The 27,335-nt window shown below is 38.3% G+C and overlaps 1 protein-coding gene and 1 long non-coding RNA gene across 2 annotated transcripts in view; one reads left to right on the top strand and one right to left on the bottom strand.

Annotated features, from left to right (window-relative positions):
* The window catches only part of LOC121913922 (glutamyl aminopeptidase), a 30,827-nt gene extending 4,180 nt beyond the window's left edge, over nt 1–26,647 (bottom strand). Inside the window, exons 1-19 of the mRNA XM_042436761.1 lie at nt 25,837–26,647; nt 22,691–22,832; nt 21,569–21,703; nt 21,294–21,414; nt 18,328–18,482; nt 16,041–16,154; nt 15,798–15,932; nt 15,534–15,599; nt 15,272–15,337; nt 14,999–15,159; nt 13,573–13,655; nt 13,147–13,283; nt 10,850–10,905; nt 10,609–10,759; nt 7,741–7,814; nt 7,374–7,472; nt 6,716–6,889; nt 5,593–5,733; nt 232–313 (exon numbers count right to left, since the gene is read on the bottom strand). Of these exons, the coding sequence (XP_042292695.1) occupies nt 232–313; nt 5,593–5,733; nt 6,716–6,889; nt 7,374–7,472; nt 7,741–7,814; nt 10,609–10,759; nt 10,850–10,905; nt 13,147–13,283; nt 13,573–13,655; nt 14,999–15,159; nt 15,272–15,337; nt 15,534–15,599; nt 15,798–15,932; nt 16,041–16,154; nt 18,328–18,482; nt 21,294–21,414; nt 21,569–21,703; nt 22,691–22,832; nt 25,837–26,459 (2,715 nt within the window). The 5' untranslated portion in view covers nt 26,460–26,647. The remainder of the gene's footprint in view (nt 1–231; nt 314–5,592; nt 5,734–6,715; nt 6,890–7,373; nt 7,473–7,740; nt 7,815–10,608; nt 10,760–10,849; nt 10,906–13,146; nt 13,284–13,572; nt 13,656–14,998; nt 15,160–15,271; nt 15,338–15,533; nt 15,600–15,797; nt 15,933–16,040; nt 16,155–18,327; nt 18,483–21,293; nt 21,415–21,568; nt 21,704–22,690; nt 22,833–25,836) is intronic.
* LOC121913923 lies at nt 12,850–15,074 on the top strand. Its single transcript, XR_006100402.1, has 3 exons — nt 12,850–12,975; nt 13,141–13,259; nt 15,004–15,074. It is a non-coding gene; the product is annotated as an uncharacterized LOC121913923 (long non-coding RNA).
* Nucleotides 26,648–27,335: the final 688 nt, after the last annotated feature.

The following is a 27,335-nucleotide window of genomic DNA, read 5'->3' as shown; positions in this document are numbered from 1 at the left end:
ATTTAACCATATTTTAAAATAATTTTCCTGCGTGTTGGAATCCACTGTAACAGATGTAGCCTGAGCTGATCAGTATTCATATTTTTTGTTTGGTACGACTGTGCAAGTTATGGTGAAGACAAAGTTACCACTTCCAACTTTTCAGCCCCAAACTGATTCAAAAACACTCATAAAAATTAATGAGTTTAATTCAAATAGTCTAACTGTATTCCAAAAAAGACCAGTCCTAACCTTCCACAGCTGGAGCTCTGTGTTGTAGGTGGTTGTGATTCGACTCAGTAGGCGGCCAAGGTTCCTATCATTGATGGTGTATCTGTTAAAAAGAAAATGCATTACCATGATCAGCAAAATACAGCAAGAACAACAGCATCACTATCATCTTTCTGAAGGCGTCATTGTCTGTCCAATAAATCAGAACGCTGTTTGAAATTCAGCGTATTCTGCACTGTGAGAAAATACAAGCAGTATATTTTTTTGTGTGTGTTCATTTTCAGTAAAGTGAGAACAGCTGTTCACACTACAACATGCTCTGGACTTTGGAATGTCTCTGTGTAAAGCAGCAACTGAGAGGTAACATTAGGTCAGAGCTTCCTTGTTCATAACAACACCATCTAACTTTTTATGGACGATTCTACTGTATGAAGAAATGGCTTTATCCATGTCTACTGAACAACAATGTTTATGAGACACGCTGTTCTGCCTTTTGTCCTTATCAGCAATGACCTCAAACCTATCGACATAGTATCACATGGTGCTGTAGTGTACATGTTACTGTTTAACCCAACATATTCTGCACAGAAGGTAGTTATCCACTAAACACACCATATAATGTTCATATGACACTTGTTAGCTTGCTGTCAAAGTCTAAAGGAGGAACAATCACGTTTTAAGCACATTAAAAAAAAAAAAAAACAGTTGACCAAAGTGCTGTACACTAAAATAACAAATTAAAAACAAAAATTAAAAAAACATGGAGACAGCAAAAAAGCAGTAGAGAAAACATTACAATACTATTCCATGAGCATACAAAAAAACATGGAGACAGCAAAAAAGCAGTAGAGAAAACATAACAATACTATTCCATGAGCATACAAAAAAAACAAAAAACCATAAAGGAACAATTGGAAAAAATGGAAGAGTAAAAAGTGAAACATAAAACCTTAAGGACACTCAAAGGACTGAGAACACATGAGTCTTAAGTTTAGCCTTGAAAGTATCTACACAGGGGGAACACTTAACTGAAAATGGTAAACTGTTCCAAATCTTTGGGGTGGCTATTGCAAATGCACAATCGCCCCTACCCCTTAGCCTCAATTGAGGGACAGCCAGGAGCAGCTGGTCTGAGGATCTGAGAGATCTGGGGTGAGAAAGGGGGCAGAGGAGCTCAGAGATGTACTGGGGGCCTGGCTGTGTAAAGCTTTGAAAACAAATAATAGAACCTTGAACTCAGTCCTATACTTGACCGGTAGCCAATGCAGGGACGCCAATACAGGTTGCCAGTTAGTAGTCTACCAGCAGCATTCTGCACCAGCTGTAATTGAGACAGGGATGACTGGCTAATACCCAAATAAAGAGCATTGTATTAGTCTAGCTGAGAGGAAATTAAGGCATTTGTGACAATCATCAGGTCATTGAATGAGAGGAACGGTTTGAGTTTGGCGGTATTTATAAGCTGGAAAAACAACCTTTCAAAACAGTGTTAATATGTTTGTCAAATTTTAATGCTAGATCGAAGATGACACCAAGATTTCTGGCATTGGCATAAAGGTTTGGGACCAGGTGCCCTAAGTGATTGGTTATACCCCTGATGGAATTTGAAGGACCAAATAAGACCACTACAGTCTTACTATCATTTAATTAAAGACAGTTCTTTGCCATCCAATATCTCACATGCTGGAAGCAGTCATGGAGGGACCTAACTGGGTTATTATTATTATCACCAGGTTCTAATGGGAGGTATAGCTGGGTGTCATCTGCATAGCAATGGTAGGAGGTATTGTATTTTTTGAAGATAGAGCCTAAAGGGAGCATGTATAAGGTGCATAATATAGACCCTAAAATGGAGCCTTGAGGTACTCCACAGGTGATGGGAGCAGACAAGGAGAAGAGGTTTCCAGTTTTGACATAAAAAGATCTATCTGTTAGGTAAGAAGCAAGCCACTGGAGGGCGCTACCCTGGATACCAACCTGGTGCTTGAGATGGTTCAGGAGAATATTATGGTTAACTGTATCAAAGGCAGAGCTAAGGTCTAGAAGAATGAGTATGGCACATTTACCAGAGTCAAGAGATAGCAGTAGATTGTTGGAGACTTTAAGTAGAGCTGACTCCGTGCTGTGACGTGCCCTGAAGCCTGACTGAAATTTCTCAATAATGTTATTTTCTAAAAAGGATAAGAGCTGAAAATAGACAATTTTTCCATGACTTTAAATAAAAATGGCAACTTAGAAATTATTTAGAACAGTTGCATCAAGGTTAGTATTGTATACCACATGTTAAAGCAAGACGGAACAGAAACATTAGCTAGACTACTGTTTAGGATGAGTGAAATTGTAGGACCTATGGTGTTGAACACTTCCTTCAACAGGCATGTGGGAATAATGTCCAGGGAACAAGTAGTCGGTTTACTGTTAGACACTATGTCTTTAATATGAGCAAGGGACACAGGCTTAAACTTATTTAGAACAGCAGAGCAAGGAGGGAGGACGGAGGGCTCATAGGCAGGAGGTGTAATAGCAGATCTGATGTTATCAATTTTACTTGTGAAAAAGTTTAGAAATTCATCACAAGTGACGGGTTGGCACAGGGCAGGCAGTAGCAGCAGGTTTTAGGACTGTATTAACTGTGTCAAATAATACTGTAGGAGAGTGGGAATTTCTGGAAATAATGTCAGCAAAGTATTTTGCCCTCGCTGCTTTAACGGATTGCTGATAATTGACAAGACAGCTTCTCATCATGACATATGAGACTTGAAGTCTGTCTTTTTTTCCATTTTCTCTCTGCTTTCCTACATAATTGCCTAAAAGCGTGGGTGTCATCGTTGAGCCAGGGTTGAGTTTAAGTTTTAGGTTTTCTGATTTTGAGTGGGCAACAAAGTCTAAGATGTATACACAAGTTGAGTTTAACCAGATAATTAACTTCTCTGTGCTCTGTTGCAGAATATGGAATAAGCTATATAAGCATCAGAGAATTTGCTGGCAGTGGAAGAGTTTATCGTGTGGGAGTAAGAAGCAGGTAATTGAGGTTTGGGAACAGTATGGAACATGGTGGAAAACCTGACGCACAGATGATCTGAGATCCCCATCTCCTCCACAGTCAGAGAGGCAATAGTGAGACCAAGCATGAAAACTAAATCTAATATGTGGCCACGCCTATGGGTTGGGCTGGAAACAAGTTGCACAAAGTTAAAAGGGTCCATTATACCCAGAAACTCAGTGGCTCTAACATTTGATGAGAGGTCAACATGAAAATTAAAATCACCAGAGTTTAAAATTTTGTCATGATTCACAACAACTGAAGATAAAAACTAAGAACTCAGTGAGGAAAATGGCATCCAGCCTAGGGCGATACACAACTACACACAGTACTGGACATGAACCACCGGTTTTAAACATCAAGATTTCAAAGCTGGAATAATCATTAGTACCAATGGGAGTGCATTTATGGCAGTTTCTGAAAATGAGAGCTAAGCCTCCCCCACAGCCACTGGGCTGTAAAAGTCATACTCAGGGGGACATACTTCCAAGAGCTGACTGTGTTTACCAGGTTTCAGCCATGTTTCAGTCAAAAATAGGAAATCTAGGTGGGTGGATAAAATCATATCCACCAGGTGGGAGATAAAATCATGTACAATGAAAGACTTATCCAAGAGAAACCTCACATTTAGAAGAGCCAGATTATACAGGGTGGCAGGTGAAGAGGAAGCATGGACACTATGTTTTATGTAAGAGAACATGTTTTTGTTTACAGCTTTGACACTGTGATGTGGACGGGAAAACCTGTCTGCCATAATAGTCTGAATGGGGCGATCAGCAGCTTAAGGGGTTAATGACAGGTTGGGCCAGCAGGGAGAGTTCTCACAATAAACAGCTCTCTGAGGTGGCACCATAATGGAAGAGGTACAGGTGGGGGGTTATGGAGTAAACAGTCAGCCTGCTGCTACCCAGCTTCTTAGGATGGATACAGTCTATCTGTAAAAAGGAAAAGCGTTCCCAAAACAAATTAAAATTGTCAATGAAGCCTACTTTGACAAGCACTGGATGTGCGAATGATAATAATCTCTGCATTCAGTGGAGAAATCGGTCCAGGACATGCCCATTGGTTCCCACTGAAGAGGTACATCTTTAAAACAGCTCACAAATATATAGCTTTAAGGCTCTGTAATTTTGTAATTTTCTAAAAAATGTCTAAAACATCCGGTCACTGTAGTTTTTAAAGCCCCCCCCCCCCACCATAGTGTATGCATATAAGTAGTGTGTCATCAGATTTGCCTGTGCAATACTTCACATTTATCATATAGCAATAAGACAATAGAAAGAGGTTGGACACCTAACAAATTATATATATATAGCTACGGATAGCTAGGAAAACAAAAGAGCTATCCTCTTCCTCTTTTAGTTGCTCAATGGTTGACGCACTTCCTTTGTGCTGTAAATCAAGCCTTCATTTTCTCTGGAGCTCATGACCAATGGCAGACAGAATTGCATAGTGAAAGCGAAGCTTATAGGGAACAAATCTAAATGCCAATGGTGTCATTATTCTATATCCATTACACTGTACAATCAACATTTACTTCATAATGATAAGTTAAAACAAAAAAGTTGTCTATTTCCACTTTAACAAACATTACTCAAACAGGAGGAAACAATATATTCACTGGGGACTATTTCCAGTGGCGGATTAATCCACATTTGGTGATCCATTGAGTACCTCAGGTAGCAGGGCAGTGCGTGTGAGATTGAATCATATTCATTCTTTTCTTTAATATTACTCTATGATTAGTCACTGAGAAGATATCTAGTTCAGGTTGAGGTAAGGGAGACCAGTACAACAGTGGTAATTTCTTCTTAGTTTCTGAGTTGCTGCTTGTAACTGTCCATTCATGAATCAGCTGGGTTTTTCACATTTGTTACAGTTCATATGGCTTGTGGAGGTATTTTGCTTGCTCACTCACTAGAAGCTTTACTCTATGACCACCCTGCTTTCTGATGATGGACAAGCTACAATTTAACATTATAACTAACTGGCTCTTTATTTTAAATCACAGTTGAAATGGAACCACTGGAGGCGTTTTTAAGCTGTTTCTTTATAGCCACTAAATAGATTCAAGAAAACTGTAGTAAAGTTTAGAAAGTCATGCATTAAAAAACAAGACCAATACATTCATACGACATGATTCTTTATAGTTAAGTTCACCTCTTGTAACGTGTCAATGCGGTGGCAATTTGGAGATTCACGGTTCCATTAAGGAGACATTAAGGCTTAAGAAGAAGTATATTTTGCAGTATGTTTGCTGGGTAAATATCTCAGCCTGAGTCAGCCTTTTCTAGTCCTGTTGAGTCTCCCTGTCAATTCAAAGACCTTGATGCACTGACCTGTTGACCAGGTAGTCCCAATTGAGTGTGGTCCAGTCCCAGGCCATGCTCTGGCCCAGTGGGTTGAGGGACACATATCTCACCACAGTGAACAGATCCTGACTCCTCACCACATTCTCATCTTTAGTTGCCTCTAGCAGCCTGTTGGACAGAAAAACGTTTATTCCCTCAACATCTCTACTCCTCATTATGATTTTTAAACTTCACAAGGCAAGATTTTAAAAAATTGCAGTCATCTTACCAGACAAAAACAAACAGTGGTTCTATTAAATTCCAAGGTGCTCTACCTCCTCTCCTCTTGCTTAAATGTAAACTCACTGTAATAACATAATATAAACTCAAGGTTTACTTTCTGCATTTTTGTGGAGCTGTCAACCATATCTCACAGACTTATGTGGGACTCAAACACAGAACTTTAGTCTTATGATTACAGGTGATTGTATATTAGGGAAAGATCATCAGGATGTAGAAGTTCCATATATCATAGGATCCATGTGCTGAGGTGATATGGTCAAAAGCTCCAGAAAAAGCTAGTGAGTGAATATTTTATCACAGATATGTGTGCCCAAGGTTATCAAGAATGAACCTGCATGCTAAATTTGTATGTCTTTATGTATGAGATATCAGTTTCATCTCTTTCTATTGAATTGAATTTGACCTTTTCTGACTCTGGCTGAGATGGAAAGTGTATTTCCCAAAATATGAGACTGTTCCTTTAAGAGTGAAAAGTCCAAAAGTGTCTTCTAAGTAGCAACATGGGAGCAGTCTTTCCATTAAAAAAAAAAAACAGGACTCCTGATGATGGCTGCAACTCTTTACCACACCAACACCCAGCCCAAACTAAGAAGACATTCATTTGTAGATCTCTCCCTAGAGGAAGTCTGGGCGATTAAGCCGAGTGAAGCCAAATAATACACAGATATGTGTTTGAGGTGTGGTTACTGAGCAAAGACACATATTGCTGCAGTACACCAGAAAAATAATTACATCATGGCTTCACTTTACTACAACCCCGGTACAAGTCTAACCAAATGTGTGATCTCATCACAGCCAAAATGATGTAATAAAACATTTGTTGGGTTATAAACTCAACCATTCTGTAAAGATAAGATTTTTAGATTACCTGTGCAGAAGTTCCACATTCTCCACAGATGCCAGTCCATACAGCAACTTGTCCTTTTCTTGAGCCAGAGAAGTGTCTTTGTACCTCTGGAACATTATGTCCCATTTTGCCTTTGTGCCTGAGTTCTTCATGCCATATCGATAAACCAGTAGCCTTAGGTTCACCTCTACGTCTCTGGAGACCAAAAGATCAAGACATTTTAATGTGACGCTACCAGTTACATTACATGCAGAGCTCCTGGACCTACTCCAGCCACTGGCATAATCTACTGTGAAACACATAAGCTCTCTTACATGATAAAAATATATGAATAAAGTCTAATCTAACAGCCCTGCAATAAAACCCACCTTCATGAAGGTTCTAATGTTGAATTTGTTTGTTTTCTGCTCATGCTTTTCTTGTATATTTTTTTAATTTTACTTTACAGAATGAAAATGTTATTTGTGAGTTTGGATAGCTTTAACAGTAATTGCATATAATGAAAATTGAATAAGCAATTAAGTGTGTGATAAGGACTGATTGATTATGATATAACAGTTATCACTTTACAGCACAAATATCAGCTCATTAAACACATTATAAACCTACATAATGTTATTGTATTGGTTCAAATTATTCACCAACATGTTTAGTTTGAGTTGGGTTTTATGTTCTGTACCTTCCATTGATCCACTGGTCAAAAATGCGAGAGGCTTCATTCAGGGCCTCCTTATCTCCCATCTGACAGGCAATGCTGAGCACAGTCTCCCTCAGTAACCTGACAAACACATCCAATAGTCACATGACAGGATCATGGACCACTTCTCTGCATCAGGTGTTAAGTTAATACGTAAGTTAGCATAAAAGAATGAGGAAGACTTTGTTTAAGAGCAGTAATATTGTTACTGTTGTCAAGTTCACTGACATGTTGTGAACACATGTTGACTGTATGTTGAAAAGGAGACTAAGGAAAGATTTGATGTGTTTTCTGAAACATGAAAATCTGATGATTAGATTACAGTATATTGTGTTTGTCCCTGCTGTACCTCTGTGTCTGTTCTCCTTCATCTTTCCACCCAAGTTGAGTTGAAATTGCTTTAACGTGGTAACGAAACAGTGTCTAGAGAGAAGAAACAAAAGCAGGGTTCTTAATTAACACATGGAAACTGTATGAAACTTTACTGACCCAGGTTGTCAAGTTTGTACTGTCCAATTACACAGTCTGCAATCTACAATATGCATTTACAACTGATGTGCTTTTGATCAACTATGACATAGCCCAATGATTCTATTTGCAGCTGGAAATATTTTCTGGCTTGCTCTCATTTTTGGAAATAATTCCACAGACAGTTTTTTTTTTTTGCTTAACCCTGGAGGCAAAAACAAACTTGATGAGAGAATGTGCACACCTGTATGAAAACTCTGACCTATGCATACGAACATATTGGAGACAGGGGAAATCGGCGAAGCAGATGGTGAGGTGGTGAATTGAAGCCAGATTATGTAATGATTCCTCTAGAACACTCAATTTCACTTAATATCAAACATTAATTATAGATCCACTTTATCATAAACATTCAAGCCAGCAATGTTACTTGTGCTTCTAGTAGGATTACTCCTTTGTTCATCATTCAGGATGTTTTTACAGGGAGCCGAATTATCTGCAGAGGTCTCCTCCTCTCCGGAACAAACGTACACATGGATTAAAAAAACAATAAAAATACTGAATAAAGCTGTTTCACGTAACAAATCAATGTTTTTCCTACAATTTTCGACAAGCACTGGACTTCCGGGAGGGGCTGCTAGCCAAGCTGCTGCTAACATTTGTTCAGCTTGTTTCTCTGATAACTTAAGATCCAGACATCTGATGACTAAAATCCTTAATCTGGTTAAAAGGTATAGTTAAGAACGACCAAGATCTAAAAAGTTTATCATAAAAATGTGGCTTAAAGCTGAATAAAAGTCAATGTATTACGGTTTCTGTTGAACAACCACAACGTCGATGTATTATCTTGTAGGTGTATACTCTTTGGTAGATGCCATTGTAGCAATTGTAACACAACGCTGATGCATGCATCTTGTACAGAGTTAAATTCCCTTATGTGAAGAGTTAATGAATGTTTGATAACCATGTATTTGTATTTTAAGTGTTTAACTTGTGATCTATTAACCTCATAGACAATCATATTTTAGTAGTTAAATTAGATAAGTAGTTTGGTTGAAAGAATGAAGTTTCTAAAATAATAGGAATGTAAAGATAATATTTGAAGGATTTGAGTTTAAAGTTATAGTTTAAGGGTTTAAGGTTAGAGTTTAAGGGTGTCATTTATTGTTAAACAATACTCACGTTGAATGCTTTTATATTATGAAGTAAGCTATGTCAACTTATATTTAAATATGTTTCTGAAAGTAATTGTAAAAGTAAGTGTTGCCTAACTTTATTTCCTTTCACTGAAGTATTAAACTTTATTTCAGTAGATGGTTTAAGTTGTGTAAATAGTTTGAGAAAGTTGACCTAATGAAGGTCGTATGCTTAAACATCGTGAAGTGTTAATATGAAGGTTAATGTTTGTTATTAGAAGAACTGACTTATCATGAATCATGTAAATTGCTTAACTGTTTTTGAATGGTTTCACAAATATGATACGATCTGACAGGACCGTTATTAATCAGAAATATCATGAATGCTCGGACATTATGAAAAGAATGTGTTTACAAGGAAATTGAATATTCATCAATAATTCAGCGCGAAACCGTTTAGAACACACCCAAACTCCTCCCTCGTTCATTCTAACGTATAAAAACAGCCTCAAAGAGATTCCTCTTTGAGCTGGCCTCCAAGAACTCAAGAAAACTCTTAAGACGTCTCTTCTATTTGTTTTTCAACCAAATATATCCGTGTTTAACCTTTTATTGCAACTAGTTAATTTGTTTTGTTTTGTTTTGTTTATTTATGAGGAGAAGGAGAAGGAGAAGAAGAAGAAGAAGAAGAAGAAGAAGAAGAAGAAGAAAAAGAAGAACGCTTGAAACTGCTCTCTGAGAGCAAGACTGCAACCCAGGAGTGAAGCCGGCCTGAAGACTCTGCCAGAGCAGCCTGAAACGGCTTGATTCTTTACCGACATTCAACGCCTCTGCATCCACTAAGATGCACCACAGCCCACAGCTGATACACCGCTGGTGATGCTGTGTCAAACAACGCTGGACCTGCCGAGATGACACCTCTACCACGACGACACACCTCAACAGTAGGGCATAACATGGCTTTGTGATCAAGGGTTGATGTCGAATAACGTTAAAATTCAAGAATTTATTTAGAGAAGTTGAATTAGCTTTCCCTTTAGCATTCCCCAGTACATCACGTTAAGCCTCGAGTCACGCACTTCGAGCCACTCTTGCTGAATAATTTTCTTTATTAATTTTTTATCATTCTTTGGCCTTCTTTATTTATTTATTTATTTTACTTTCTTTTTATTTATTATTTTCCATTATCTGTATATTTTATATTATCTATGCTTTATCATGTATCCTCAAGACGTTTAGCTATTAATAAATGTCTTCATTTATCCTAAAAGTGTTTGGTTGTTTCTTTGAGCTGCAGTAAACAGAGGTCACTGTTTGGGACAAGAACTCACGATTATGAGACTGATTCATTGATTAAATTGAACAAGGGTTAGTGCTCCCTCCTGGCACTAACAAATCCTAACCAAAAAGGAGGTTCCCTAATGACGAGGTAATTCATCAATAAAGTACATACAACATTATGAAAAGAAAATTAATTATTAATTAAATTAATTTTGCTGAGGTGGTTGGTTGACAATTCTAATTAATTTGTGACAGATAAACATATGTATGAAGGGGTTTTTCTGTTTGAAATTTGATACATCAGCACATAGAAAGCTTAGCAGCTCGCTCACCTGAAACTTTGGGTAGAGTTCAGCATTGTTTGACAGCATGTCCCGAACATAGGCGATAGAAGAGGCCACACGGTCCCAGACTATGTACTCAGTCTCATTTGTTAGATACTTGGTAAGGTTGAAGGCATTGCCATAATCTATGATGTCTGCCCTGAACAGTGAAATGAAACAGAATTCAAAGTCAGTGTATATGATTCTTGACGTGAATATTTGTACAGTGTAGTGTTGGTTGAAATCTTACCTTGCAAGAGCAAAAACATCATCAATGTAGCTTGTGCGATCAGCTGCATCAAACTCCTGTTTAAGCAAGAAAACTGTGTCAAACTGCAGATTAAAACAACAGTCAGTTCTCTGAAGATTTTCCTGTTGGTAAATCTCACTGCAAGTGAGTCCATGATGATGAACTACAGTCAAATGCTTCAATGCTAAGATATTAGCATTGTAGGTACAAAGCATCGTATAGAAGACTAAGATCCAAACCTTTTGACTTATTTTAAATAATGTGTATATCTGGCAGTTTTAAATCGAAAATTGGTTAAATGTAGGCAAAAGTATTTAAAATATATGGAATATAAGGAAAATGTTTTGGGAACAAAGAGGTCTTGCAGTATGCCAGTATTGAGGGTATGACAGAGAATTAGGGTCACTGGATATTCATTGAATACAAATACAACAGTTACAATATCATATAATATCAGTTATTATAATAAATATATTACATACAACAACAAAATGTATTTTATGCAATTTTTTCAAACTAAAATTATGACTTTCTTCTTGTAATTACTTCAGTCTCATAGCATTACAACTTAATTCTCAAAATTCATAATACTCCTGTCATGTGATGGTATTCAGCCCAGCTGAAAATCACTGACCGTTGTCTGTCCATCTTTGGTGCGAATTAAAAATGAAATTACTATTTCTTGGCGTTTTACTCGCAAAGATTTTATTGCACTTACAGTAACATAATGAGTGTAGTTGTTGTCAACTCACGTACTTCACCTGCTTTACTGTCTCTCCTCTGAAAAGCCAGTCACTCCCCATAAACCCCCATGTTAAAATGCCCAACTGTACAGTATGAATAAACATGTTTACAGCCTGGTACAAAAAACAGTTGTGGTCCCTATAGTTAATTTCCTCATTCATGACAACTGTGGGGTGAATTTTTATATAATTTACATATTAAATTTTATTAAGGCTTCAAGTTATACATAATTAAGGGTATGGCCGCTTCGAGTGACAGGTGGGTGCCATTACAGGCAAGTCACTACCGTGGCGCTGGTTAGGTAGCATAACCATGACGTAACCCCAGATTCACAGAGTTTAGGTGTGGGTGTAGCCGTCTCTATTTAAGTGTTTTCAGTTCATAAGTTAATTATAACATTTTGGTCGACTAAAAAAGTCTTGTTTAGCATTTGGTTGTACTAAAAGACCATCTAAGGAGTCAGATGTTCAGTTTTTTCCAGTAAGTGCATTTTGTTTTAATGGTTTTAATCTTGTTTTTTGCTAGCAAAAATTAGCATTAGCATTAGCATCAACACAGTTAACCATATACTGTAAATGCACTGTGCTAACCAAGCTAGCAGCTAGTTTTAGGGTCAGCTCCAGCCTCTCTTCCAAATATGGTCACTTCTGGCTCCAAAAATTCAAGGTGGCGATGGTCATAATGCAAACTCGTTTCAAAATGAGGGTCCACAAACCAATGAGTGATGTCTCAGTGGCTACGTTTTTATTATTTTTTACAGTCTATGCTCCACACACGGAGGGTTCAGCTCAGCTTGCGATGAACCATAGAAAGCAGAGGAGAGTAGCGCGACCATAAATGACAGAAAAACTGAAACTGAAATGAAACAAGTGCACATAAATGAGGTAAATAACATAAATAAACATAGCCTGTTCTGCATTTAGCTGTCATTTATGGTCACGCTACTCTCCTTCTCTATGTGCTTCACTGCGGACAGGGCCTCAGCCCCACCACACCATGGATGTATAATAAGAGCTGGATAGGATGCTGCCACTCAGCCAATTTTTCCCAGTGGCCACTCACAGTATTGCAGCAAAAAATCCCCCTGCGGCCCAAAAAATTTTCCCCATAGACCACCATTGTTAAAGAGACGCCTGTAAAACTGTTGACAGGACGCCTCGAGCTGCAAACGTCAATTATGATTCTTTCTATTATGAACTTTTAATCCATGAAGGTTTTATGTTTGTAAAACTTTCCTCGAGCCGAGAAAAGCGATCACAATGTAAAGTCGGACTGAATGGGCGCCTTTTTAGTCCAGTATCCAGCTCTTATAATACATCCATGCTCCACACACGGAGCTCAGCAAAGCGGAGGACAGACAGACAGCGGTGGAGAGTTGGAGAGTAAGTGCAATAAAAGCTTCACGAGTAAAAAGCCAAGAAGAGTAATTCTATAATGTAATCCAAGCAAAAGATGGACAGACTCCAAATGACAAAAAATATTGAGTATAATATGAAACAATAGACGTTTTTCTATCATCACACGATATATATCATCATATCACACAGCCCTACCGAGTGGTTGTTTTGAAACTGTTGGCTGATAGCATCCCACTGGTGGCCATCATGGTTGACTCTATAGAATCCAATGTGATCATGGTTGATCTTCAGCAGGCCATCCACAGAAGGTGAGTAGTTTTTGATAATAAGCTCTGAAAAACAGCACAGATCATTATGATTCTGTAAGTGTGTGAGTGACAATGGAAAGCTTGTTTAAATCAGTTTTTCCTATACAATTTAAACCTTCTGACTATATTAACTGGAAAACAAATGAGATGAAAACAATGAAAATAAAATGTAAAACTAACAAGGAAATACTTGTTAATATCTTATTTATATTAATTTCATTCTTACTTTTCTTCTTTTATCTTTGAATAAATATTTTTGATTATTTTGAATGTTTTGAAGATGATTACACACTTCTGAAGTTGAGCATACTACCTTTGTCGCTCTTGTCAAACATAGTCAATATATTCTGGTTGCTTTTCACAGAGTGCCATCTGACTGGGATGGTCCAGCTGTAGCTGTAACAAAAACAAATGTATTATTGTTATTAATGCACTATCATACAAAACCTAGAAAATATAACATGAAATCTTTTTAGGCCATCGTTGAGAAACAAATTCTCACTTATATATAATTTTTTTTTTTTTTCAAAATATCTGGGCTTGTATTTATCACACCTCTAAAAGTAAAATTTAGGACTTCAGTGAAAGATAAAAATATAAATCCTTCACTTTTACTCACAAACATCAGATTAAAAACTATTATCAAACTAGTTCTGAGTGTAAAATGCTGCAGAGGTGTGTTGAGTTGGTTCAGAGTAGATCCTGGATGACTGCAGTACAGAAACTCTGTTCTCTGTCTGATTGCAGCATCATTAAGAATGGAGTCACTTTGAATAAATATTGTAGTCGATTTGATAAGAAGTAATAAAGGAAGTTTAGTGCTTCTAGGCCGCCCTGTGGTTTTGTGCTCTGTAAGGTTGAAAGTGAGATTCTTGGTTTTTTATTTTTCCAGTAGAATTGAGTTGTTAAAGAATTTACTTCAGTCTATTATTATTTGTATTTGAACATTTGATAGGATGTTACACCACTTTTTATTGTTTTCTTATGTCTATCGATTTGATCAAACAGACAACAAGAATAAATCAGCATTGATTTGATTATTATCCACTTTCTAAACATCTTCATTGTCTGCAGTTGTCAGTGTGGAACTAAATTCTCCTTATTATATGATATCTGTGATGCACCTCGTTTACCAACAGCAGAACATCCCAAAGATAACTTGTTGTTATTTCATCCCTATTTATATATTTATCTATTATAATTATATTAGATTGATGTTCATGTCGCATGTTTATTATTCATGGAGATTTAACGATTACACACAAATAAAATTAACTTTTAAACAAAGTCTAGTTATACATGTTCTTATAGAATAACATACCACTGACCAATCTGTGAGGAGCTTTTAAAAGAATGTACAATATGACAGATGTAGGGTCAGTTTATATCTCTGATTGGCTGTTCCCTCATGTGATTAATCATGTGATCACTTGCGAGTTGCTCTTAAAAGTTACTTTTACACTTTGCTGTAAGTAGGAAAAAGTCACTTCATAAATGTGTCATTGCTCCCACTCAGAGAAGATAGGTTTGATAAGGGCCCTGATAACAAGGTTGTATTCTTGAGATCAAAATAATAAGCAACCACGTCCAAAGCTGCTAAGTACAGTATTTGGCAGGCCTTGGACTTTTTGGATTGTTTAATTAAGCCAAACTATGGCAATGCCATCTTTATCCACTTCAGAAAGCTCTGAGAATTTAACCAGTGAAAGAGGGTTTTTAATCTCCTTTGTATCCCTGACCCAAGAGCTGAAGGAGGCTGGCTGGCATCAGCTTTGGGATCGAGGAGGAAGCGCTTTTGGCTCAGTTTGGCAGTCCCCTCTGAGACAGACAGGTTCAGAAGAGGATAACCCATCTGTTTGGTCCATGTGTCCATAACCTCTGCAACTGGCAACCCACTCACCTGAGCAGAGAGAGAAGAATATGGGTAAAGATCAGAAAACAAAACACAAAACAGTTCATCTTAATAAAGTGGTTTTCAGTCAGGCTTTGAATGGATGTAAGCTCAAACATACACTAGCCAGAGATGCCCAGAAGTTGTCAGTTTTGGCATTCTTAAAGTGGTAGTCTTTTAAATATTTCTGTTGGAAGAAGAAAGACAGGCTTTTATCAGTCAGCTGCTGGAGACATTGAAGCTTTATTGATAGAACATTTAGGAAAAAGATTCACTTTTAGATCCAAATTTTCAAAACATCTTGTAAATAAGATCCATGTTGAGATTCATACTTCACTTAGACAGCTTATTATCTTGGATAAGAAGGATTGACTCTGACTTACTCTACAGCCGTCTCTGAACACGTCTTTACCCATCCAGTCCTCCAGCATCCTGAGAATGGACGCTCCCTGGAAAATGTTGAAGTATATTCATTGTTTTCTGTTGCATGATGCTTGATACTTTTTGGCTGTTTTATGTTGATAATGTAATTGACATGTCATTGTCTCCATGGAGGCAAAATTTTAAGATTTGGGTTAAGTACAGGATCAAACATTTTACTGTATTCATTTGCAATGATGCAATGAAGGGTTTTCCAGTGGTCATACCTTGTTGTATGATATGGCATCAAACACAGAGGTGATCTCTGCTGGGGTCGACACATTCACAATTATTGGGTGAGAGGAGAGGAGAGCGTCATCCACCATGACAGGAAGCACATCACTGATTATCATGATGTCTCGCTGCACACCACAAGAGGAGACAATACAAGTTTCAGGGTACTAAAGTCCTCAAAGTGACCAGTCTTCTGTCATTGTGACTAATAGTGTAGTGCAGCTTTGAGAACTCACCATGCCCCAGTTGGGCTCAGCTTTCTCCACACCGATGTACTCAAAGAAACTGGCAAAGCCCTCATTAAGCCAGAGGTCATCCCACCAATCCATAGTCACAATGTTCCCAAACCACTGCAAAAAGACATTTACCATGAGTTTCTAGGAGCCAAACAAAGGAAAGGGAGTACATAGAGATTTGTAAAGGGCAAACAAAAATTTGATATGGACCACTTCTGACTCCCCATTCTTACATCTCTGCTTGTGCTTTATGCATTTATCCTGTTGCCATCCAGCCCTGTATTCCTAGCAATAACATTCATATTGGACAGTTTACCTCCAGTGCCAACGTTTAGTGTGAATGCAGGAAGCAGCATGCCCTTTGTGTGGCAAAGCAGACAGTGTAGATGTGAAGATTGGGGTTTTGAATGGACAGTCTTTCCCTAAACTTAACCATGCACAGATATTGCAGATATAAATATATTTTTTCAAAGTGTTGGCACTAAACATTAAAAAATGTTGTCATTGGCTGCAGTGCACACTGCGGACAATAAGTGAGTGGTACCTTCTTTTTATTTTGACAAAAGCCCCAGAGGCCAGTTAGTACTGTTATACTGGAATACTACTACCTCATGTTTGCTGTGGGTACATTATTTTGTGGAAATTCTAATGAGAAACCAAATTAGAATTTCTAATTTAGAGAAGTCTAACTAGCAATATGCGTCATTCAAGCATTTACATTTTCCACAGTACATCAATGCAACATCAATGTCTCTCCTCTGACAGTAATACTGTTTTTATTCATAAATCATTTACTGATTTTCTGGATCACTGTTAAGCTATGGCAATAAAACTCAACCCTTCCTGTACAGATGTTTTACATTACAGTTTAAAAGGTATAATCACTTTCATTCCTGGTGGGCTTTTTTATGCTACGTTTGATATTGAAAATCGCACACAGTGAGGTGTATACCACTGTGAGCTTCAATGTAAGTTCAACAAATCATGTCACACAGCTCTGCACCATGCTTTAATCACCACACATTTTCAGCTCTCTTGCCTTCTTCCTGGTTGTGTCTGAGGTTGTTTTCCATACAGTCCATTGATTAATCATGAGACTTACAGTATTAAACACCATATTTACTAAGTATACAACATGATCATTATCTTTTTATTTTACGATTTTTTATTTAAAAAAAAAACACTGTAAAAAAAAAGTTTAGAAAAAAAACATTGAACAATATTTATATTATTAGTAACTCAAAACTGGAACAACCTCATCTAACCAGATAAAGACAAGAAAGCAAATAAAGTGAATAAAGCATGGTGTCCTGGAGAAAGCTTTTAATTTGAAATAGAGTGATGAGTTTGATTAATGGCATTCAAACATCAGAACAGAAATGATTTAAATGAATGAAAACAGTATGTTGTGGAAATGGACATTCAGTTGAATTCATTATGTGATCTACTACAGTACAGGTGATTCCACTACTCCTCAGTGCAACAGGCCTGTACATGTTGCCCCGGCTACCAGTCATAATTAATACTTTTTTAATTCTGGATTTTTGTTTAACTTATGGTAATAAAGGTATTAAAACTATATATTGACTCAGACCTCCTCTACAAGACAGAGCCTCAAAATAAAGTAGAACTGCAAGTCCTCGTCATTTCATCTCATATTGTGTGTATTATCAAACAAATTAGCACTTTTAAACACCCTGCTGTAGATGAATTAAATTATTTCATGAAGATTAATGAAGATGAATCGTATTACCACAAACGTGGGGCCTACTCTGGGACCTTTGAGTGTCTCGTGCCCTGACGCAGCAGCAGCCCACTTTGATAATCCCATTTAGCATACTGTATGTGTGTACAGTATTTCTTCTACACTGTAAAAGTTTATTGTTCAGTACTTGTGCAAAGAGAGCCTCATAAAAGCTTGCAGCTATATGTGATGCCTCATTCCTGTAACTTTGACATAAAACTTTATTGACTGCCTCAAGGTCTCTTATCACAGTAAGATAGCTGATATTCCGGAGAGTAATGTGATGACAATGTAATTTATGTTGGCAATGCTTCTGACATTCTACTGCCCCTTCTTCAGATCTTCATAAACTTTAGAAGTTTATCTGGATTTTAATGACCTGTAAATGAGCTGATCTTTTTCACCTCTGAATGAGGTAATTTTATGTCTCTGATATTCTGAGATAAAACAAATCTGTGATTTATTACTTAAAGATGTACAGTATATTGTAAAAGCTTATTCGATATAGATGGGCATAAATGGCTTTTGGTGGTGGTGTAGTACCTGGTGAACCAGCTCATGGGCGATAACACTGGCCACTCGCTGCTTGTTGTAGGAGGATGACTGCTTCTCATCATACAGCAGGTTGGTCTCCCTGTAGGTGATGAGGCCCCAGTTCTCCATTGCACCAGTACCAAAGTCAGGGATGGCTATCTTATCTGGATCAAAACAACACAGAGAGTGCATTAGAGTAACTGCTTATCAGATGTTTTATTGCATTACTGCTTTAGTCATTCAAACAGGGAGATAGTGACTGACTGTAAGATTATATCATACAAAATAGTGGCCATGAAAGTTGGAATGGATATTAATGGTTCCTAGAGAATTTCTACAGTATATAACAAAACTGAGTACACCCCTGGTCAATATCACTAAAATGTTAAGTAATTACAAATCCTGTCTATTAAATACAATTTTATTTGTTTTTAGACAAAACCCAAGAAGAATTAAACAGCTTTGACTAATAAAACTATAATGAAAGGTCCATATTTAAGAATGAACTGCAACAAAAGTCAGCAGACCCTTCATTAGTGAGACGCATTCTTTTATTTGTCAATATTTAGTATGCTTGATTACCCGCCTTTATTTCTGATAACAGATTGATTCTTCTGGGCAGAGATGATACCAGTCTTGCCCAAATCTGTGGAGATGTTCTGTCATTCTTCAAAGGTGATTATTTCAGCTGCTCTTTGCTAGAGGGATTTGGTTGCTCAACTTTCCTTTCTAAAATACTCTAAATGTGTTCTATTGGATTCAGGTCAGGGGAAATACCTGGTCAAGTCAAAGTTTTCACTTTTTTCTTATTTAAAAGCTCTTGTGTGATTTTTGCAGTGTGTTTTGGATCATTGTCACGTTAGAAAATTCCTCTACTGCCAAGCTTCTTGAGACTGGGAGTCATCTTTTCATTCAGTATTTGGGCTTGCAAATGTGCATTCACATTGCCATGTATATATGTCATTTCCCCTACACCTTTTGCGCTGGAAGTAGGGGAGCCAAGGTGCCATTGCCCCCCCCCACTTTACCCTCCTCCTACATTCTTTTTAAGTTGCAAATCACTGTATCCCTTCAAATTGCCCTATATTGCAACATTTACGGTAAAAAGACGCAGCAGGTTTTCTGTAATTCACAGAAACCCTGCTGCTGTGAGTGCAGTGCCAAAGCTTTGGGTCTGTCCTGTAGGTCATGTGGGCTGCCACTACTTCAGTCCTGAATTGTGTTAGCCAAGCTCTGCATATTTCTGCTCATCAAAACTGGTATTTTAATTTGACAGAGTGGAACATTTTTATTCTAAGTGGCTAAAAGTGAAGATTTCACCCTTGCTGAAAACAGTCCTGAGTAAAACAATACAAGAGGCTGTGTTGGTGTGGGCGTGTTGTTTAAAGTGCTGGTGAAACAATGAAATATGATCCAGCATGGAGTAACAGGTTACTGTGTTTAAAGGCTGCACAACAATTTGTAATACTTACAACTCTCAAAAGTTATCATGCTGTAACCCTGTTTACTAGTGCGCACATGTGGAATGTGTCTGTGTCCGCGGACCCCCGAAAAGTAAGCTATGAATGGAACTGTGTCCGCGTCCGTGGTCCGTATGCAAGTCCACAGCTGTCCGCTGACGCGGAAAGTATGAAAAGGCCTTCACACACACACACGCACACACACACTTTTTGGCCCCCGCACTTCTGAAATTAATCCGGCTCCCCTGCCCACCTCCATGTTTCACTGTCGGCACTATATAGTCACTGTGGTAGTCCTGGCCAGGTCCACGCCAAACATGCTGGACCCCATCTGATCCAAACTAATTTATTTTGGTTTCATCTGACCAAAGAATGTGCTGCCAGTATTCATCAGGCTTCTTTTCATGGTCTTTGGCAAAGTTTTACCTTGAAGTTTTGTGTCATTTGGTGAGCAATGGTTTTCTTCTTGGATGTCGTCTGTAGAGGTTGACTTCATGCAGTGTCCTTCACACTGTCTGAACAGTCACTGTTTCCACAGATAATCCTTTACTGAATTGTGTGTGCCGTCATTTTCCGAGGACAGCCACTGTGCCTTCTGTTATTGGTAGCATGGGTACTCCTGTTCCTCCTAACCACTGCTGCAACTGTGTTTTGGCTTCTGTTCAGTAGTCGATGATCTTCTACCCTCTCCCATCTTTATGAAGTCTCACAATCTGGTTTCTTTCTGTTCAGGCAATTCCTCACCACGTGGAGCCATGTTGCATTAGACACAACCCAGGCCAAAACTGAGAAAGTTGTTGTGTTCACAAGTTCTTTTATAACCTTGATCAGGCAGTTAGTCTGAATTAGAAGTCACAGCTGTAATCATTTTTGTTTCAGTGGTCACCTGTATTCTCACTCTTGTGTCAGTAGTCACAGATATATTCACTTTTATTGCATTGACATCAGCAAATTAAAATAAAGCAATAATGGTCAATGTTACTGATCTGAGGGGGCAAGTCCCCTGCAGCGATTATACACCTGTTGCTTGACCTACAGGAACAGTTTAAGAGTAGACAGGCCTTTTACTCTTTGAAAAGGTAGCAGTGTTTAGACTGAACACTATGTGTGTATTAGTGTTACTGTTTATTTAAATCTACTGAACGTATTAAATTATTATTAATACCATTGATCAGCTGTTCTCAGGAACAGGATCACAATTAAAATTTACTTGAGAACATATTCCCAAGAGAATAATACTGCAACCTCTATGGGCCCCTAGCAGGGACATTTAGACTTGTTATTCTTATTTGGAAAGTGTGACCCCTTAAACAAAGTAGGTCTCACCATGATCACAAAGGTGGAACAAAGAAAAAGATCAATTACATGTAGTGTAATCAGAAATGATTAACATAGTATGTGACAGTATAGCAATATGTAAATCACAGGATTTGGTGAGGGAGTCAGCCACTTCCCTGTTTAATGTGGAGTGATAAGAGGTTGACGATGATTACTACAGAGTATTTCTATACGTACCCAGTTTTGAGATGGAGTATGACATGTTGAAGTATTCCTCAAAGTAATCAAAGATGACCTTGGTCACGTTGGCAGCATAGATTGCGGTGTCTAATTGAGTTGGCTGGGCGTAGATTCTCAACTGTAAAGACAAATTAAGACAAAACTCAAAAGTATGTGTGTATGGGTTTGTTTGTCTGACAGTATAAATCTTATAGTATATTCATTTCAAATCTTTTCAACAATTCTCGCTGTAAATTAATGGTACTGATTGTGACACATAGTGGTAAACTCACAGGAATTCCTCGGGCGGATGTTCTTTCCACATGGCTGAACTGGTGCACAGCAAAACATACCAAATAGGTACTCATTGGAATGGACTTCTGGAAGGAGGTCCTCACTTTATTGCCAAGCAGTTGTTGAGGGTTTCCCTAGAGAGAGGAAAAGGCTAATGGGTTAATGTGGCTGTCACTCTGCCTGTAGAGATGGGTGGATCCCCTGGTCCAAAAACAGAGGCACAAGATTGATTCCTCTGCTTTTAGTATTCAAAGCATTCACTACAAGCCCAGCTTACTCTTTCTTTGTTTTGTTTTTTTTCTTTAACCATGGGAAAGTTTTAGAAATTATGCTCCTTCCACCTACTGCAACTATACTGAGTCCAACAGGATTATGAACAGTTTTATTCGCAAAGTGATGATGTATGATTTTCTCTAGAATGAAAAACTTAATAGTCAAAACTACCAGAATGAACTTAATTAAAATTAAATTAAAAGGGCAGAAAATAGAGCTAAAAAACACTGCTATTGAGCTGTGATAGATCTTTTTCAGACATTTTTACAGACAAAAACTGGCAATATTGACAGTTGTCACTAGCAGATTTGATTAGCTGTAGCTAGCTATCTGCTTAATACTAACTCATAGGAAACTTGGTTGGTTGGAAACTCTGTCTCCAACTGATTTTTTAATATTTCCAGCTGATTAATAGAAGTCTGTCTAATGGTCTTAAATGTAGGCTAAACATGATGGCATATATGGTGCAATTCTAAAATACTGTGGTTAAAGCTACTCAGGCAAAAATTAGCAACCTCACCAGTTGATGATCCATGATCCATTGCAAGAGAAAGGATTTGGGGATGAGGACTAACTGATGTGTTTGGCAAATCTAGCACTATCTTAGGTAATGCTCCGTGCACACCACTTAAGGAGCATGCGGACAAATCCAAAACCTGACAGACCAGGGGAGGGATTTAGCAAAAGTCAATTTGTCCTGGGCAGCATTCACTGGGCAATGATGCATCTGTACAAGCTGAAAATGTTTCAACTTCAGCAAAAAAAATATCAGCTTACTGACATTACAAATGTACAGAGACATGAAGAAAAAGGAGTGGAAGAACTTATATTTCTGACTTAAGTCCTACCTCAGGTGGCATGTTGGACAGAGCATTATAGTTAGCATCATGCGTGATGGAGATTTTGTAAGTAGCCTTCTTGTTGGGTTCATCGAAGCATGGAAATGACTTGCGGGCATCCGTTGGCTCATGATCAGTTGCAGCAATCTTTCTGTTGATCAAATAAAGGACAGATTATTGCAGAAAGGGTTTGAGACCAGAAACTTTATTTTTTTTAAAAACTCTGTAAGTACAAAAGAAAATTGTTTGCCATCTTTAATTTAGAACAAAAGCTGTCCTCTATATTATTTTGTATTAGTTAGCTCCCCTGACTGAGCCTGATCCCAGAGAAACTTCTCAACTACTTGTGAAAGTAAAAGCATCTTTTAGTGGACTCAACCAGGGCAGCTTCATTGAAAAGTCCATTCTCAGTGTATGTGCACTGGAGCCTTCAAGTTTCCACATTACGCTTGTTAATTGCATACTGCATCATGATTGGCTCCTAACTAATTGTGATGTCACAATCATGCTTGTATTTAACTGAGATTTAAGGTGAACACAGAGAAACTTTCCTCCTTCAGCCGATGAATGTGAAAACAAAGTCTGCACATACATCATTCTGTACAGAGAAGAGAACAACATCCAAGTGAGGGTACAAGAAGCAAAGTAGAACATATTTTTGAGTGGAGAGGGACTTTTTTCATGTCAGCAAAAAGATATCAAAACATAAAAACTTCTATACCCACGCAAAACTGGACATCAGTTTGTAATACACACAATTCTGTAATCTCAAAGTAATCTCTAATATCTATCCACATGCTCAGTGTGTATGAGATTATGTATTTAGCCAATGACTGTTTGAATATATACATAGAGTCCAGCACAGCAGATCAGAAGTGGATTATGTCTCTGGAGTGGTTTGAGAAAATCTAAGTATGTTTTGATCATTTTTTCCTTGCAACCTAAACATGTGTCACCATTGGAAGCTTTTGTAACATTGACATGAATCCAAGCTGACCACAGCTGCTCTCCGTAAAGGAGCACACAGTGTTTACAGAGCAGAGGTAAGAGTGTTTGTTACTCAAAATATTAATTCTGGACAGTGTACCATTTCAACCAATTTACTCAAAGAAATTGAGCAAAGATTTAATGATTATCTGTATGGTGTCTTGAAACTTTTTTCTGTTACAACAAAGCTTACAGAGTAAGTTATGTTATTTATGTTGTCTTTTTATACAGCAAAAAAAAATCACGTTTTTGTCTTCAAGGCACCCTACCAAATGGCTTCCAATGACTCCTCTAATCAGGTTAACATTAGCATTTGATTTTTGCTTATTATGAAATTTAATAACTGAAATTTGTTTTGTTTTATCTTTATTTCAATCATAGAAATAAGAAAAGTGAGAGGCAAAAGGAAGATAGAGAATGAAAACTCTACCCTTGGTAAACACAGTCACAAAAACATTCTTTTCGTTGAAGTGCTGCCACACTAATGTTTTCCATTAATTTGATGTACAGCAGACATCATCATAAATTGAAATCTGATTAATATGCAATGCAATTACAACTGGGCATTCCATGGAACGTCTGACTCAATAATGTGCATGAGGTTTTTTAAGTTCTTGGACAGGTCATTCATGCTTTTATTTCTACTTCATTTACTCTGTTACCCTCCTGTTCTGAGAAATTTCTCAGAAATCCAACAAATAGTCTAACAGCCAGATCTTTGATCATTCAGGCATTGTGACCCCAAACTGCACATCAAACCACAACCAATCTGGCTGAAATTCATCCCATTTCTAAAATTTGACAACCAGTTCAGGATTAATATCAGGCCTAATCTGTATGGTGTCTGGCCAGTTTAAGGGTGACTGGTCTTTTGCAGTTGATGAACCCAACCTGTGGGACCAGTGGATCAGTGAAACCAGTGAAATAGTTTGCAGCTAGTTTGTCTGAATTTTCATCAAACCAAGTGTGTACAGTACACCTGTTCCATATGGCCACACTTAAAGGCAGGATGAAAAGCCTGCTGTCATAGAGAGGAAGGAGACGTGATCAATAGCAAAAATGGGAACAATGGCACAAACAGATCAGTCTGTCCTCTAAGACATTCTTGCACTTCGTTGTTTACATGAATAGTGACAGAAGTAGTTCTGTGAAGAATGAAAAAAGAGTTTGATTGATTGGCACACACCTGGCCAATTACTGCCTGAGGTAGGCCTGCTTGTTGTTGGTTTCAGAAAGTTACAAAAACAGTCTGACACAGACTGTCCAATTCTGGCTTTGGAAAGGTATGGGGTAGGGTACACACTTCATACAAACTGTTTCATTTGAGGTGTACTGAATCCTTAACAATGACTGGTAATTTGCTGTTCCCACCAGCTGATCCAATATTGTCACTGTTGAGTGAAAATCATGGATCTCAAAATATAGTGATTTTTATACATTTTCAGATAACTCGCACTAATCATTTGCTCCTTTATAAGATGAAATTCATTCTTAGGCTGATGAAGAAATCAAAACCCATTCGATTATCTGTAAAAGTGCATTGTCATACATTTTTTGAAAAGTTGACATTTTGGAGATATGTGGTTTTTATAGGACAGTCACAGTGATGCATAGCCAAGCATAGTTTGAAACCCCAAAATGTTATTTCAAATGCTGGCAGAGATACCCATAAATCTGATTGAATTTGGGGACAATATACAGTATATGAAATTATATAATTATTATTTCATGACGCAGCCAGAAGATGATAAATGATTAATCAACCAATATAATCATCCCAAAGCATCAGGAGATAGCTGGAAATAGTAATAATAGTAAAGTAATTTTAGTAATTTTTCTTTTCTTTTCTGTTTGTCTGTTATTTTCTCTAGTTATTTTCAAATTATATACACTGGTAACATTATTATAATGTATAAAAGAATAAATATATTACTTTACACACACAGACAATCCTTGTGTTATAAGGCAATTATTAACTGTTTATACAAATCATTTACAGGTGGGTTTAAAACTGTTAATCTGTTCCAAAAACATGAAGAGATATTGTTATATAGGATTGGGTAAGTCAAAATACTGTTGAGTGTAATAAAGTGCTCTTTTGCTTTTGTGAATAAGCATGTGTGATATGTGTTGGTTATGACAGATTCAAATCCAATCAAACAACTTACTTGGTGACCCCCTGCTCAGTGTAGATGACCCTGTAGAATCCCACAACAGAGCCATTCAGCCACCCCTGGAAGTCCAGACTGAGCACGTACACCTCTCCTGGGCCAGTGATGGGCAGCTCCTCTGTGGCCTCCACCACCACATACTGCTGAGGGTTGTACTCAAAGCAGCTTTTTACAGACACCTCCTTCTGCCCCCCCTGGCTGTCCAGCATCCTCAGCCTGGGCATGGCACTGACAAATGTCTCCCTGATGTGGAGCCACAGATGGCGGGTAGGCTTGCTGACTTCCACGTGGATTTCCACAGTGCCCGTGTAGGTGTCGTCGACCAGGTCTGGCTCCAGGTGCAGGTCATAGTGGATCGGGTTCACGTAGCGGGGCAGACGGAAATTCCTCCAGTCCCCGCTGGAGTCAGAGGAAGGCGTACAGGGCCCTCTGCCAGATGAGGGGGGCTGTGTAGGCTCTGCTGTGGGGGCTGGTGTGGTGGTGGTGTCAGGCAAAGAGAGGCCCACCCCAAGGCCCACTGCCAAAGAGCACACCAACACCGTCACACCGATGATAATTCCTTGTTTGCCACTGATGCAGCAGCGCTTCTGCTGCTTCTCCATGTCCATGCTGTCAACCATGGCGACTTCTAAGCCCCCACACTTCTCTGGACTAAAATACAACTGTCTCCAGGTAAAAGCCTCTAATGTTGACCTGAAGTCAGAGCTGCAGGCTTTGGCTCCTGCAGTATTTAGATTAGCTGTGTGAGCTGATCCAAAGCTTGCCTCTGTGGTGCTGAGGGGTGGAGAGAAGAAAGAGGAGGAGAAGTGAGGAGAGGGAATCTGTCAGACAGTGGAGAGAATCCCACATTGAGCGAGAGATTTATTCTGTCCTCAGTGCTGCTAACACACCTCCTCCTGTTAAACATCTACTATCTGCCTGTCAATCAACAGCTAAACTTTATACGCTGTGTTGCAAAAATTGCAAAGTACGTAAAACATGGTGATAAGTGCAACATTTTGTGTGTGTGTGTGTGTGTGTGTGTGTGTGTGTGTGTGTGTGTGTGTGTGTTTGGTTTGAGTCTATCACAGCCATTTAAATTTCAAAGTGAGTTGGAAACTGGGGAATCTGTCCTGCTGACAGTGGATACACAGAGGAAAGGGTCTATTGTTTAGACATGCCTGCGCCTGTTCTTGCATTTGCTCTTTGGTCAACATAACAGTGATTGCAACAGAGTTGTGTGAAAAGAAAAAGAAAACAATGGCTGTACTGTGTTGCACCACAGTGGCAGGATTAACTATTCAGAAATATCCTTTTTTCCTTCATGTTCCAGTGGCAGGAGAATGATGATGTTGGCCATCTACTCAGGTGATCAGTTGTTTGTCCAACACATCAGTCCAGAGCAAGATAATTCAACATCTATTGGTAAGATGACCATGAAACTTGATGTGGATATTCATCCACAGAGGAGAATCCTAAACTTCATTGACCCGCTGACCTTTCATCTAGCCCCCGTC

The sequence above is a fragment of the Thunnus maccoyii genome, chromosome 16, assembly GCF_910596095.1.
Source record: "Thunnus maccoyii chromosome 16, fThuMac1.1, whole genome shotgun sequence".
Taxonomy (NCBI): Eukaryota; Metazoa; Chordata; class Actinopteri; order Scombriformes; family Scombridae; genus Thunnus; species Thunnus maccoyii.
This window is presented reverse-complemented; position numbering and strand designations above follow the sequence as displayed.